Raw genomic sequence first — 14,808 nt, forward strand, 5'->3', positions numbered from 1 at the left:
ATGAACGTCAAGCCCTTCCTTCCTTGAAGCGCTCCATGTCCTCCTCAGGTGGTCCGGCCTCCTGGAGGAGATATCCGAGCGACTGAGGAGCAGCAAAGCTCTCCAGCAACTGTGGCAAGGCTACAAGGACCTTCACCAGCAGAACTGCGCCAGCGTCCTGCTCCAGGAGGACAAAGCCGAGCAGCTCCTCAAGGTGGCGTGCGGCGAGGACATGGCTGATGAGCACGTGTCCGCCTGGATCCAAAACTGCGGCGTACGTGCACTTTGGACACATTCCAAACCCAGACGTGAAAATCAAGTCTGTTTCTAGAGTTTTACCCCTCTTTAAACGATTTTTTTTTGTTTTGTTTGGCAGGATGTTCTCCATTCCCACGTCCCGGTCCAGGCCTCCCTGCAGGTTCTCCGTGAGCTTGGAGATCAGCTGAAGCAGCAGGTGGACACCTCGGCCGCCTCCGCCATTCAATCGGACCACCTGACACTTTCTCAGCGGCTGGCGGCGCTGGAGCAAGCACTCAACAGGCGACTCGTCACACTACAGGTGCACAACCTTTGCATCAAGCATCAACGTGACGTGTGTTCTGAGCTTTGAGTTTGTCTCCTCACCCTTCTAGACCGGCGTCCACGACTACGAAACCTTTAACTGCCAGCTGGACGCTTTAGGGGACTGGGTGGTGGAAGCGGAGGAGGCTCTGAGGGTGCACGACCCGAATGGCTCCACTGACCTGAACCTCATCCAAGAGCGTATGCAGGAGCTGAAGGTTTGCAAAACAAAACAAAAATCTTTGCAGCGACTTTTGAGGACATAAGCGTTGTCTTTCAACAGCGACTGATGATGAAGTTCAGCAGCTTGGCGCCGGAATTGGAGCGTCTCAACGAGCTGGGTTATCGGCTCCCGCTCAACGATTCCGAGATCAAACGTATGCAGAACTTGAACAGGAGCTGGTCGGCCGCCTCGGCGCAGACCACTGAGAGATTTAGGTAAGAAGTTCATCATCATCTGTGCCTTGAGAGGACACTCCCACTGCGGCGCTGCCTGCCCTCTGTCAGATCCACCAGCCTCATGCTCAAGGCTTGTGGCTTTTCTTTTCCTCCAGCAAACTGCAGTCCTTCCTGCTTCAGCAGCAGACCTTCTTGGAAAAGTGTGAGACGTGGATGGAGTTCTTGGTCCAAACGGAGCAGAATCTGGCTGTGGAAATCTCCGGAAACTATCAAAGTTTGATGGAGCAGCAGAAGGCGCACGAGGTTCCTAGCCTTTCTCTGACTCCCTCAGGATGTTTGGAATTTTTATTTTTTTATTATTATCCATGGACACGGTTTGCTGTCTTGCAGTTATTCCAGGCTGAGATGTTTAGTCGCCAGCAGATCCTCCACTCCATCATCTGCGATGGACAAAGGATGCTGGAACAGGGCCAAGTGGATGACCGGTCGGCTTTAGAGACTTTAAATCCGTCCATATATATCAGGGGTGTCAAACTCATTTTTTTCGCGGGCCGCCTTGTAGTCATAGCTTCTTTCAGAGGGCCATTATGACTGAATGTATGAGCACCTCATCTTCTATACAGTAAAAGCTACAAAACAAACTGACAAATAACTCGTTTTCAAATCAGTAAAAACTGATCAAATGTTTAAAAAAAAAAAAAGATATTATAAGTGAAGACAATTTGCAATTCTAGAATGAGACACGAATTTGATGCACAATTTGTCTTCGCGGGCCACATAAAATGACGTGGCGGGCTGTATCTGGCCCCCGGGCCTTGAGTTTGACATTTGTGATATATATGTTTTGTGTGTGTGTGTGTGTATGTACTATATATATATGTATGTATGTACGTGTATATATACGTGTGTGCGTGTGTGTGCATGTGTGTGTGTGTGTATGTAATATATATATATATATATATATATATATATATATATATATATATATATATATATATATATATATATATATATATATATATATATATATATATATATATATATATATATATATATATACACACACACACACACATATATAAATATCACTATATATATATAGTTTTGTTTTGTTCCTGGATTGGATTGTGCAGGAATGAGTTCAATCTGAAACTGGCCCTGCTGAGCAACCAGTGGCAGGGTGTTGTGCGGCGCGCCCAGCAGAGGCGCGGCATCATTGACGGCTTGGTGCGCCAGTGGCAGCGCTACCGCGAGATGCTGGACAAGCTGCGCAAGTGGCTCGTGGACCTCTCCCAACCGGCCGAGGGGCTTCGGCCCGGGACATCCGTTCCTCTGCAGCAAGCTCGCTCCATGCTGGATGCCCTCCAGGTCCAGAACCGAGCAGTTTTAGCCGTCCATATGGGCCAGCCTCGCTAAAGTTTCTGTCTTGTGTGTGTGCGTGTGTCTGCAGCTGAAGGAAAAGGTGCTGCAGCGGCAGCAGGGAAGCTACATCCTGACGGTGGAGGCCGGTAGACAGCTGCTGCTGTCGGCCGACAGCCGGGCCGAGGCCGCTTTGCAGGCCGAGCTGACCGACGTCCAGCAGCGCTGGAAGCGGACCAGTGGACGATTGGAGGAAATGCGGAGGCAACTCAGCACCTTGTTGAAGGTGAAGCACACCTTCATTGCTAAAGTATCTTTACGAAATGGAATCCAGATATCGCAAACTCGCTTTGTGTGACAACAGGACTGGGACCGCTGTGACAAAGGCATCGGCGCATCTCTGGAGAAGCTTCGGGCCTTCAAGCAACAACTCTCTCAGCCTCTTCCCGATCATCACGATGACCTGCAGGCGCAGCAGATGCGCTGCAAGGTACACCGGATCCGGTCCTTTCCTGCGTTTGGACCTACTGTACGTCACATGGGCGCCTCCGCCATTTATCAGGACTTGGAGGGCGCCATCGAAGGCTGGACTGGCGATCTGGCCCACCTGACTGTCCTGAGGGAGTCGCTGTCGTCCTACATCAGCGCCGAGGACCTGTGCGTGCTGCAGGAGCGTATTGAGCTGCTGCAGCGCATGTGGGAAGAAATCTGCCACCAGGTGACGCATGCACATCACTTGGGTTGTTTAAATGTCGTGCGTGGGACTTTGAAACGGTCTAAAGCAGGGGTGCCCAAACATTTTCAGCTCGCGAGCTACTTTTGAAATGACCAAGTCACAAAGATCTACCCACTAAAAAAATTATTCATTTTTTATGTATAAATATATATATGTGTGTGTGTATGACGTAATTTTCGGAAGTCCAATGATCACACATGGAACTAAATATATATATATATATATATATGTATATATAAAAAAAACTGAAATATCCCTGAATTTTAGCTGGTGCGGTTTATAGTCCGGAAATTACGGTGTGTGTGTGTGTGTGTGCGTGCGTGTGTGTGTGTGTGTATGTATATATATATATATATATATATATATATATATATTGCGTGCGTGTGTGTGTGTGTGTGTATATATATATATATATATATATATATATATATATATATATATATACACACACACACACACGCGCGCACACGCACACACACACACCGTAATTTCCGGACTATAAACCGCACCAGCTAAAATTCAGGGATATTTCAGTTTTTTTCTTACATAAGCCGCACCGGACTATAAACCGCAGTTTTTTACAAAGAAAGACAGTACATAGAAAGCCTTTTTAACGTTTTAATAACATACTTGAACATGTCTTTCTAAACATTGCCTGTGACGCAGCAGTAGTACCGCAGCAACGCGGAAGTGTGAACGCGAGTTATTAGCAAAGAAAGACTGGACACAGAAAGTTTTTTTAAAGCTTTAATAACATACCTTAACATTTCTTTCCAAACACTGCCTGTGACGCGGCAGTAATACCGCAGCAACACGGAAGTAACACAGCAAAGTCACTGAGACGCAGCGGTAACACAGCAGCAAGACAGCAGCAACACGGTAGCACAGCACTAACAGGGCTGGTTAAAAACATACCAGTAAAAGTAAAAAAAGAGCCGTCTTCATCTTCCTCCTGTGCACTGAAACCATCGAAGTCTTCCTCCTTAGTGTCCGATTGGAATAGCGTTAGATATCCTTCGCCTCACACTTTCTCAGTCTCTCTTTCCATCCATCCATCCATCCATCCATCCATCCATCCATCCATCCATCCATCCATCCATCCATCCATCCATCCATCCATCCATCCATCTTCTTCCGCTTATCCGGGGTCGGGTCGCGGGGCCAGCAGCTTTAGGAGGGACTCCCAGACTTCCCTCTCCCCAGCCACTTCATCCAGCTCATCCCGGGGGATCCCAAGGCGTTCCCAGGCCAGCTGAGAGACATAGTCTCTCCAGCGCGTCCTGGGTCGTCCCTGGGGTCTCCTACCGGTGGGACATGCCCGGAACACCTCTCCAGGGAGGCGTCCAGGATAAGATGCCCGAGCCACCTCATCTGGCTCCTCTCAACGTGGAGGAGTAGCGACTCTACTCCGAGTATCTCCCGGATGACCGAGTGTTGGGTCTAAATACGATTAGACATCAAATCACTCGCTGGAATGAAGAGGAGAAGACAACCAGAACAGGTTTACTCGCGAGGAGAACGATAGAGAAAGCAATCTCAGTTACAACCTCCATCAGTTCTGAGTCCTTACTCCACGTGCCCCTCTTTTTAATGTTATGGTTGCCCTGGTTACAGAGGCGTTGCTACACTAAAGGGAGGGGGGGATTGTGTCTGTAGCAACGCTGATTAGCAAAAGAATGTAGTGTGGTGTGAATTAGCACTTCGCTGTTGGCTCGTGACCCCCCGCAGAGGCCGTCCCCAGCTGTCTTCCCTCACAGTTGGCTGACTCGTTCTCGACTGTGGTCAAATACCCTGAAGCACGTTGATTGCCGCTTTGCTGTGGAACAAATGCAACTAGACCTTTGCTAACTTTATCTACTTGGTAAATTAACACATAATAATAATAAGTAACTTGTCCTAAACACTTCAACACACATTAAGCAAATGTGAGGTAACCGGTATGCAGTTCCTTAAACAAACATTGAGTAAATATGGGATAACTTTTATGCAACTACTTCTAACTGTATGTAACCCTTAACAAAGAAAAACAGGTCTGATAAACTACAATCTATGAACCAAACCTACATCTAAATGAAAAGGAATGAAGTTCCTGTGAATCAAACAAAGAACATGTCACCTATGCAAATAAGCCCTGCTCATTGTTAGTGAAGGCCTCTTACGGGAACCAAAACACACAGACAACATAAGGACAGGAAGGATACAAATGGCTGACAGGGATCAAAAGACATCCCTATCACTAAAAAGGAAGAACCTAGATAAAAGGAAAGATAAACTCGTAAAGGCGAGGCCTCCAGGTCTGGCAGGCCAAAGCTTCACTTAAAATTATTCCAACACCGAGATTCTCACCCTATCTCTAAGGGAGAGCCCGGACATCCTGCGGAGAAAACTCATTTCGGCCGCTTGTATCCGAGATCTCGTTCTTTCGGTCACGACCCATAGCTCGTGACCATAGGTGAGGGTAGGAGCGTAAATCGACCGGTAAATTGAGAGCTTTGCCTTTTGGCTCAGCTCTCTCTTCACCACAACGGACCGGTACAGGGTCCGCATTACTGCCGACGCTGCACCGATCCGCCTGTCGACCTCACGCTCCATCCTCCCCTCACTCGTGAACAAGACTCCAAGATACTTGAACTCCTCCACTTGGGGCAGGATCTCATCCCCGATCCGGAGAGGGCATTCCACCCTTTTCCGATCGAGGACCATGGACTCGGATTTGGAGGTGCTGACCCTCATCCCGACCGCTTCACACTCGTCTGCGAACCGTTCCAGCGAGAGCTGGAGATCACGGCCTGAAGAAGCCAACAGCACCACGTCATCTGCAAAAAGCAGAGACGCGATGCTGAGGTCCCCAAACCGGACCCCCTCAACGCCTCGGCTGCGCCTAGAAATTCTGTCCATAAAAATTATGAACAGAATCGGTGACAAAGGGCAGCCTTGGCGGAGTCCAACCCTCACTGGGAACGAATCCGACTTACTGCCGGAAATGCGGACCAGACTCTGGCATCGGTGATACAGGGACCGAACCGCCCTTATCAGTTGGCTCGGCACACCGTACTCCCGAAGCACCCTCCACAGAACCTCCCGAGGGACACGGTCGAACGCCTTCTCCAAGTCCACAAAACACATGTGGACTGGTTGGGCGAACTCCCATGCACCCTCGAGGATCCTGCCGAGGGTGTAGAGCTGGTCCACTGTTCCACGGCCAGGATGAAAGCCACACTGCTCCTCCTGAATCCGAGGTTCGACCTCCCGACGAACCCTCCTCTCCAGCACCCCTGAATAGACCTTACCAGGGAGGCTGAGGAGTGTGATTCCCCTGTAATTGGAACACACCCTCCGGTCCCCCTTCTTAAAGAGGGGAACCACCACTCCAGTCTGCCAATCCAGAGGCACTGTCCCGATGTCCACGCAACGTTGTAGAGGCGTGTCAGCCATGACAGCCCCACAACATCCAGAGCCTTTAAGAACTCCGGGCGGATCTCATCCACCCCCGGGGCCTTGCCACCGAGGAGTTTTTTAACTACCTCAGTGACTTCGACCCCAGAGATTGGAGAATCCGCCTCAAAGTCTCCAGGCCATGCTTCCTCAATGGAAGGCGTGTAGGTGGAATTGAGGAGGTCTTCGAAGTATTCTCCCCACCGACTCACGACGTCCCGAGTCGAGGTCAGCAGCACGCCATCCCCACTGTAAACAGTGTTGACGTTGCACTGCTTCCCCCTCCTGAGACGCTGGATGGTGCACCAGAATTTCCTCGAAGCCGTCCGAAAGTCATTCTCCATGGCCTCACCAAACTCCTCCCACGCCCGGGTTTTTGCCTCAGCAACCGCCGAAGCCGCGTTCCGCTTGGCCATCTGGTACCTGTCAGCTGCCTCCGGAGTCCCGCAGGCCAAAACGGCCCGATAGGACTCCTTCTTCAGCTTGACAGCATCCCTTACCGCCGGTGTCCACCAGCGGGTTCGGGGATTGCCGCCACGACAGGCACCAACGACCTTACGGCCACAGCTTCGGTCGGCCGCCTCAACAATGGTGGTGCGGAACATGGTCCAATCAGACTCAATGTTCCCCGCCTCCCCCGGGACGTGGGAAAAGCTCTGCTGGAGGTGGGAGTTAAAGCTCTTCCTGACAGGAGATTCTGCCAGACGTTCCCAGCAGACCCTCACAGAGCGTTTGGGTCTGCCAGGTCGGACCGGCATCTTCCCCCACCATCGGAGCCAACCCACCACCAGGTGGTGATCAGTTGACAGCTCCGCCCCTCTCTTCACCTGAGTGTCCAAAACATGCGGCCGCAAATCCGATGACACGACTACAAAGTCGATCATCGAACTGCGGCCTAGGGTGTCCTGGTGCCAAGTGCACACATGGACACCCTTATGCTTGAACATGGTGTTCATTATTGAAAATCCGTGTCGAGCACAGAAGTCCAACAATAGAACACCGCTCGGGTTCAGATCGGGTGGGCCGTTCCTCCCAATCACGCCCTTCCAGGTCTCACTGTCATGGCCCACGTGAGCATTGAAGTCACCCAGTAGAACGATGGAGTCCCCAGAAGGAGCGCTCTCCAGCACTTCCTCCAGGGACCCCAAGAAGGGTGGGTACTCTGAGCTGCCGTTTGATGCATAGACACAAACAACAGTCAGGACCCGTCCCCCCACCCGAAGGCGGAGGGAGGCTACCCTCTCGTTCACCGGGGTGAACCCCAATGTGCAGGCGCCCAGCCGGGGGGCAATAAGTCTACCCACACCTGCTCGACGCCTCTCACCGTGGGCAACTCCAGAGTGGAAGAGAGTCCAGCCCCTCTTGAAAGGGCTTGTATCGGAACCCAAACTGTGCGTGGAGGCTAGTCCGACTATATGTAGTCGGAATTTTTCTGCCTCGCACACCAGCTCGGGCTCCTTTCCAGCCAGAGAGGTGACATTCCATGTCCCAAGAGCCAGCTTCTGCAGCTGGGGATCAGACCGCCAAGGTCCCTGCCTTTGGCTGCCGCCCAGCTCACATTGCACCCGACCCCTTCGGCCCCTCCCACAGGTGGTGAGCCCATGGGAAGGGGGACCCACGTTTCCATTTCGGGCTATGCCCGGCCGGGCCCCATGGCCGAAGGCCCGGCCACCAGACGCTCGTGTTCGAGCCCCGCCTCCAGGCCTGGCTCCAGAGGGAGACCCCGGTGACCCGCGTCCGGGCGAGGGAAAACAAAGTCCATTTGTGTTTTTCGTCATAAGGGGCTTGGGTGAGCCGTGCTTTGTCTGACCCCTCACCTAGGACCCGTTTGCCATGGGTGACCCTACCGGGGGCATGAAGCCCCCGACAACATGGCTCCTAGGATCATAGGGGTACGTAAACCCCTCCACCACGATAAGGTGACGACTCTCTTTCGTCGTCGCTTTTATGCATTTCTTCGAGTGTGATGAGGGTCTGTTCATGCTAATCTTATTCATGCACGAAGCGCTAAATTACATTAAACTAGCGAGCGACACGTATAGCTTAAAAGCGGCATCATATGCATTTCTTTTGTCCCCCATAATGACGGTTTGTGTATAAAAGTTTCCTTTCAGTAATGTCCGTCTTGATCTCGTTCTGTCTCTTCTTTGTGTGAGTGCTATTGTGGGTGTGTGCGTGATGCGCGAGGTGATCAAAACACAAACTAGCACGTCTTCTTCGGCGCATTATCTCTTCTTCGTCTGTCTCGCTCTTGCTTCCTGCTAGAGCGCCCCCTGGAGGATGTAAAAATCCATAAATACACTCCAGAGTAGACACACAACAATGTCATCAACATCGACTGGCTTTGGCTTAAAAGCGGCATCATATGCATTTCTTTTGTCCCCCATAATGACGGTTTGTGTATAAAAGCTTCCTTTCAGTAATGTCCGTCTTGATCGTGTTGTGCGTGATGCGCAAAATGTTGTTAACACAAACTATCGCGTCTTCTTCGGCGCATTATCTCTTCTTCGCCTGTCTCGCTCTTGCTTCCTGCTAGAGCGCCCCCTGGAGGCCGGAGGCCGTAAAAATCCATAAGTACGCCGCGCCGCCATTTAAGGTTCAAAGTAACCTTCTGAATAAAATGCATTAAAAGTTCACATTCATTACAACTTGTTTTTGGTGAGCAAAATGTCAGAAGAATTGAATTTAAATGCTGATTGATTGGGTTTTAATACAATGCAGATGGTCCAAACAGCGCCACTGCTTTGTGTAATCTCTGAGTCACATGGCAGAGTAAGAGAAAGGGTTTAGAGCACAGGTGTCAAACTCAAAGCCCGGGGGCCAGATATGGCCCGCCACATCATTCTATGTAGCCCGCGAAGACAAATTGTGCATCAAATTCGTGTGTCATTACTAGAATTGCAAATTGTCTTCTTTTAATATCTTTTTTTTTTAATATTTGACCAGTTTTTACTCGTCTGATTTGAAAACGAGTTATTTGTCAGTTTGTTTTGTAGCTTTTACTGTATATAATAGTGTTATGAGTAAAAGTGATCAAGCCATCACAAAAATCACGAAAAAAATCTTATATAAGCCACACCTGACTATAAGCCGCAGGGTTCAAAATTTTGGGAAAAAGTCGCGGCTTATAGTCCGGAAATTACGGTACTCGTCTGATTTGAAAACGAGTTATTTGTCAGTTTGTTTTGTAGCTTTTACTGTATATAATAGTGTTATGAGTAAAAGTGATCAAGCCATCACAAAAATCAGGAAAAAAATCTTATATAAGCCACACCTGACTATAAGCCGCAGGGTTCAAAATTTTGGGAAAAAGTCGCGGCTTATAGTCCGGAAATTACGGTATATATATATATATATATATATATATATATATATATATATATATATATATATATATATATATATATATATATATATATATGTCAACGTGAAAAAAAAGTCCTATGAAAGTGATACTTTTTTTAAAAATCTTTTTACTATGTCCAGCTGCCCTTTTTATACCCTTTCTTAAGTTTAAGAGAAAAAACAGGGATCTGACAATTGGAGGGAACTCGCGAGCGTTAGTGTTGTGTTGTTAGCGCCGTTGTTTGCGCACGCGTCAAGTGCGAAAAAACCCCCAAAACATTTTAATGTCACGCGATCGACCAGTAGTGGCTAGGCGATCGACCGGTCGATCGCGATCGGCGTATTGGGCACCCCTGGTCTAAAGTGATCAAGGAATATGGAAGATGTAGATTAATGTGTCAGATAGTTTTTAAGTTGAGAATTTTGTTATCAAATGTAGGAATTTTGAAATTAAGATTTTGTGAAGGTGTTTTTTTTAATGTGGGAATTTTCTTGCGAAATAAGGGAATTTTGAAGTGTGCAGTTTTGGAAATGTGATTATAATTGGAGTATGGATAATAGTTCCCAAGAAATTCTGGATGGGCTGAATATTTTGGATCGATCTGAATTGACTAAGAACTATTTTTTTGTTTAAAAAGTCTATTTCCTATTTGCAAAGTTGATGAAACAGCTGCACTGAAAGATTGTGCACTGCATCCTGTTTGTGCTTCACAACAGAGAGACAGGAAACACACAAAACCACCCAGTGCTACTCTCAGCGCCTCGCTTGACTTAGTTGGCCAATGTCTTTCTATCTTGGCAGCTAAACTTGCGCGGGCAGCAGGTGGCCGACAAGCTGAACGAGTGGAGTGCCTTTCATGACAAGTACAAGGAGCTGTGCGAGTGGCTCACCAGCATGGAGAGCAAGGTGTCGCAAAATGGAGACGTCAGCATCGAAGAGATGATCGAGCGGCTGCGGAAGGTAAGGAGCGCACATTAGGACTTTTTTTTGGTGTTAGTTTTGGTTGCTCTGAGTTCCACTACAGCACCGTCTTATGGTCCTATTCCACAAGGTTAAATTTTGGAGCCCCTGCTGTTTTCATTCAAGTTGTTTCCCCAGAATTCCGTCCCATTTGTGTTTGTTTTATGTTTGATTTTTGGCTTACGTTCAGCACAAGTTACCAAATTGTAATGTCTGTGGTGTGTTGTTGTCAGGACTACCAGGAGGAGATCTCCGTGGCCGAGGAGAACAAGCTGCAACTCCACCAGCTGGGAGAGCGCCTGGCCCGGGCCAGCCACCCGAGCAAGGCCGCCGAAATCCAACACAAGCTCACCAAAGTCAACGACCGCTGGCAGCACCTCCTGGACCTAATCGGCGCTAGGTGAGGCGACCGACAAGACACTTTCAACTCGACGAATCCACCAGCTCCATTTTCAATCTCCGGCGCGTTTGCTGTTGTCAGGGTGAAGAAGCTGAGGGAAACCCTGGTGGCAGTGCAGCAGTTGGACAAGAACATGAGCAGCCTGCGTACCTGGCTGGCCCACATCGAGACCGAGCTATCCCAGCCCATCGCTTATGACTCCTGCGACTTCCAAGACATTCAGCGGAGGCTCGACCTACAGCAGGAGCTTCAGAGCGACATCGAGAAACACAGCACCGGCGTGGCGTCGTTGCTGAACCTGTGCGAGGTTCTGCTACACGACTGTGACGCCTGCGCCACCGACGCCGAGTGCAACTCCATCCAGCAGGCCACGCGCAGTCTGGACCGCCGATGGAGGAGCATCTGCGCCTCCTCCATGGAAAGGAGGCTCAAGTAGGACTTTGTCTTTGACTCTTTGCTCGCTGATCACCTCTGATAATTAACCAAAGTGCACGTCGGTTTGCAGGATTGAGGAAACGTGGCGCTTGTGGCAGAAATTCCTGGAGGACGTGACCCGCTTTGAGGAGTGGCTGGCCGCCTCTGAGGAGATGGCCGCGTTACCCAACTCCTCGGGTGTTTTGTACACCGAAGCCAAGGAGGAACTCAAGAAATTTGAGGTGCACAATTTATGATAAAGGAGTATTTACAAGACATATCATTATGTCATTTTAATCAATCAAGATTTTTTACAAGAAAAACAAAGCCTCAGTATATACCTCAGTCGCACTTTAAGGAGAAGAGACCTTTGCGGTTTGTCTCGCCGCATGTCCGCAGACTTTCCAGCGTCAGGTCCACGAAAACCTGACGCAGCTGGAATTGCTGAACAAGCAGTACCGCCGGCTGGCCAGAGAAAACCGCACCGATGCTTGCGGCGGCCTGAAGGAGATGGCGCACAGCACCAATCAGCGCTGGGACAACCTGCAGAAGAGAGTAGCGGCCATCCTCCGCCGGCTCAAGGTGGGGACCATGACCACTGGCTCACGCGGCTTCTATCCAGGCCCTGAGTCAGCAAAGCAGTCCTCACTCATTCCAAAAGGCTGACCTGCTTCTTGCAACTGAGTTTGTATTCTGACTGACAAGGAGCGTTTTTCCTTTACTTGTGCAGCACTTCATCAGTCAGAGGGAGGAGTTTGAGACGGCCAGGGATGGCATCCTGGTGTGGCTGACCGAGATGGACCTGCAGCTCACGAACATCGAGCACTTCTCTGAGTGTGACATCCAAGCCAAGATCAAACAGCTCCGGGTGAGTGGCTGCAGAGCAGCAATTCAATGTTGATTGAAAAATCAGACGGATGGATAACAAAAGACTGTACATACAAATATTGGAGAAATAACGCGCACTTTGTTTGTACACGGTTAGTGAGGCTTTTTCTGGTCCCGCAGTCCTTCCAGCAGGAGATCTCACTGACCACGGCCAAGATCGAGGGCATCTTCCACCAGGGCGGGGCACTGATTGAGAAGAGCGAGCCGCTGGACGCCGCCGTCATCGAGGAGGAACTGGAGGAGCTGCAGCGCTACTGCCAGGAGGTCTTCGGACGGGTCGAGAGATACTACAAGAAGCTCATACGACTGCCCGTAAGACCTTAAACAGTCCCAGGATGTATGTATGTATGTTGAAGGGAGCCGAGGAGCTTCAGTTAGAAAATAGTAGTACTCTGCCGCCATCTTGGACCCTCTCTATTGGCAATTACCATTCAGTATAAATATTTATGTGTGGTTGCTCTTCAGTGTGTAGTCCTCACGGGTCCATTGCAATTGTCCTGCAGCTGGCCGAGGACGACACAGAAGCGTCTCTTTCGGACCGCGAGCTGGAGCTGGACGAGGCCGCCGACTTGTCAGGCGATCTGTCGGGCCTGCCGCCATGGAGCGAGCGCCTGGGCGACGGCTTCCTGTCGCCGCTGCCCTCGTCGGGACGCTCAGCGGCCTCGCTGGCAGCGCAGCTGCGGACGGAGCGCTCGGGCCGGGACACGCCGGCCAGCGTGGACTCCATCCCGCTGGAGTGGGACCACGACTACGACCTGAGCCGCGGCCTGGAGAGCGCCAGTCGGGCCCTCCGGGAGCAGCAGATTGAGGAGGGAGACTTCCTGCGGCCGCCTGCCTCCGCCTTGTCAGGTCAGCACCTCATATGATTTATAATTATCAGATTTCCTTTTTTTTTTTTTTTTATTATGAGCGAACACCCCTGCGCCGCATCTCAGCCATCTTTCAGCCTCACTGGAAAGAGGTCTGGTCAATAAATTACTGTCCTCTAGTGGATTATTTGTGCAGCAGATGTATTAATATCTGGCTTTTCAACACGCTCAAAAAAATCTCACTGATGATGTGGAGGCCTCAAAAAGTCAAGTATCACATGTCGTACTGAGGCACCCAACAAAATGTTAGTCGTGTAAAATGGCCGGGTGCTGAACGTGTGTGTGCTTGACAATGTGTCTTCCAGATGTAGTGATCCCAGAGAGCCCGGAGGCCTTTGTTAAACTAACAGAGAAAATACTGAGGTGCTCCGCTGGTAGGCAACGTGCTAACAAAGCTAGCATGCTAAACTCAGCACCACCTGCGGGCCTTAGAGCTTTCACCACTTTTGGATTTGTGTTTCATTTCCACTTTTGGTAACCGATAGCAACACTTTTCTAACACTGGGGCTCCATTCCATTTCTTTTGATCCCTTCAATTGATGAAAAAAAAAGTGACTTAAGAGAAATGGAGCCCCTTCCTTCTCACTTTGCTCGGTGCTGTGTGGCTGTAGACCTTTTCACTGGGACGTCACGGGTGGCCAAAGCTCAAAAGATTTTAGCCTTCTTCATCAGCGCTAAAAGGAGACAGAATGACAGGCCAAAATCGATGTGGTGGAAATTCGACGTGAGCATTGAAGGTTTTTTGTTTGTTTTTTTTGCTCAGTTCAAGTCAGCGCTCGTCAATCCTCTTTCTGCCACCCGGAAGTACCCTGGCACCTTTTGTTTACTATCACTCTGAAAAGGTCTATAAATCCTCTTTGCATGTCGTGTGGTGGAACGCTGTTAGGGTAGCATCGGGCTTTCGCCCGTACTGAGGCGGGTGGTGCTCAAGGTTTCCTACTCGCATCACCCCCGCCCGGACGAGTTTTTTTGCCGTGGATCCCGGTGACACCAAACACCACGTGAACTCTCAATGTTCATGCGTGTGTGTGTGAACACGGTGCGTGTCCGCAGGGGAGGCGTCGTCGTCTGACCCGCCGCTTGCCGACAGCAGCCGCAGCCGCACGTACGCTGCCGTCGACCTGGATGCCTCCTACATGGGATATGTAAGTTTGCCTCTACCGCATCCCTTTAGCTCATTTTTAATTACTTTGCAACATACAGCAATAATAATCAATATATTGTAAGAAATTACTAAGCATCTCAATAAAATGATACAAAGACTTATATGAAATATCAAAATAATTGATACTTAGATGCGACTGCTGGGCGAATGTCGCGGCAACATCGACGCAGTGAAGAGGGTGGGCTGCCAGTTAAAAGAGGAAGAGGACGTGGCGTCTGGACTGGCCAACCCCGGCGGCTCCGAGTCGCAAACGTCCGGTGAGCCCTGCCGGGATGGACTCCTTTGTGTCATGAAAGA

General features: G+C 49.8%; 1 protein-coding gene across 4 annotated transcripts in view; it reads left to right on the forward strand.

The window, feature by feature from the left end:
* The window catches only part of syne1b (spectrin repeat containing, nuclear envelope 1b), a 59,184-nt gene that overhangs the window by 40,556 nt on the left and 3,820 nt on the right, over window positions 1-14,808 (forward strand). For all 4 annotated transcript variants that reach the window (XM_049741229.1, XM_049741230.1, XM_049741228.2 and 1 more), the window contains 21 exons: window positions 49-253; window positions 356-538; window positions 612-758; window positions 824-978; window positions 1,095-1,242; window positions 1,330-1,424; window positions 2,073-2,307; window positions 2,390-2,584; window positions 2,663-2,788; window positions 2,861-3,016; window positions 10,617-10,775; window positions 11,009-11,175; window positions 11,257-11,607; window positions 11,681-11,831; window positions 11,989-12,171; window positions 12,320-12,457; window positions 12,598-12,789; window positions 12,981-13,326; window positions 13,652-13,720; window positions 14,400-14,491; window positions 14,642-14,768. In XM_049741229.1, the coding sequence (XP_049597186.1) occupies window positions 49-253; window positions 356-538; window positions 612-758; window positions 824-978; window positions 1,095-1,242; window positions 1,330-1,424; window positions 2,073-2,307; window positions 2,390-2,584; window positions 2,663-2,788; window positions 2,861-3,016; window positions 10,617-10,775; window positions 11,009-11,175; window positions 11,257-11,607; window positions 11,681-11,831; window positions 11,989-12,171; window positions 12,320-12,457; window positions 12,598-12,789; window positions 12,981-13,326; window positions 13,652-13,720; window positions 14,400-14,491; window positions 14,642-14,768 (3,620 nt within the window). The remainder of the gene's footprint in view (window positions 1-48; window positions 254-355; window positions 539-611; window positions 759-823; window positions 979-1,094; window positions 1,243-1,329; window positions 1,425-2,072; window positions 2,308-2,389; window positions 2,585-2,662; window positions 2,789-2,860; window positions 3,017-10,616; window positions 10,776-11,008; window positions 11,176-11,256; window positions 11,608-11,680; window positions 11,832-11,988; window positions 12,172-12,319; window positions 12,458-12,597; window positions 12,790-12,980; window positions 13,327-13,651; window positions 13,721-14,399; window positions 14,492-14,641; window positions 14,769-14,808) is intronic.

Source organism: Syngnathus scovelli, chromosome 14 (assembly GCF_024217435.2).
Source record: "Syngnathus scovelli strain Florida chromosome 14, RoL_Ssco_1.2, whole genome shotgun sequence".
NCBI classification, from domain to species: Eukaryota; Metazoa; Chordata; class Actinopteri; order Syngnathiformes; family Syngnathidae; genus Syngnathus; species Syngnathus scovelli.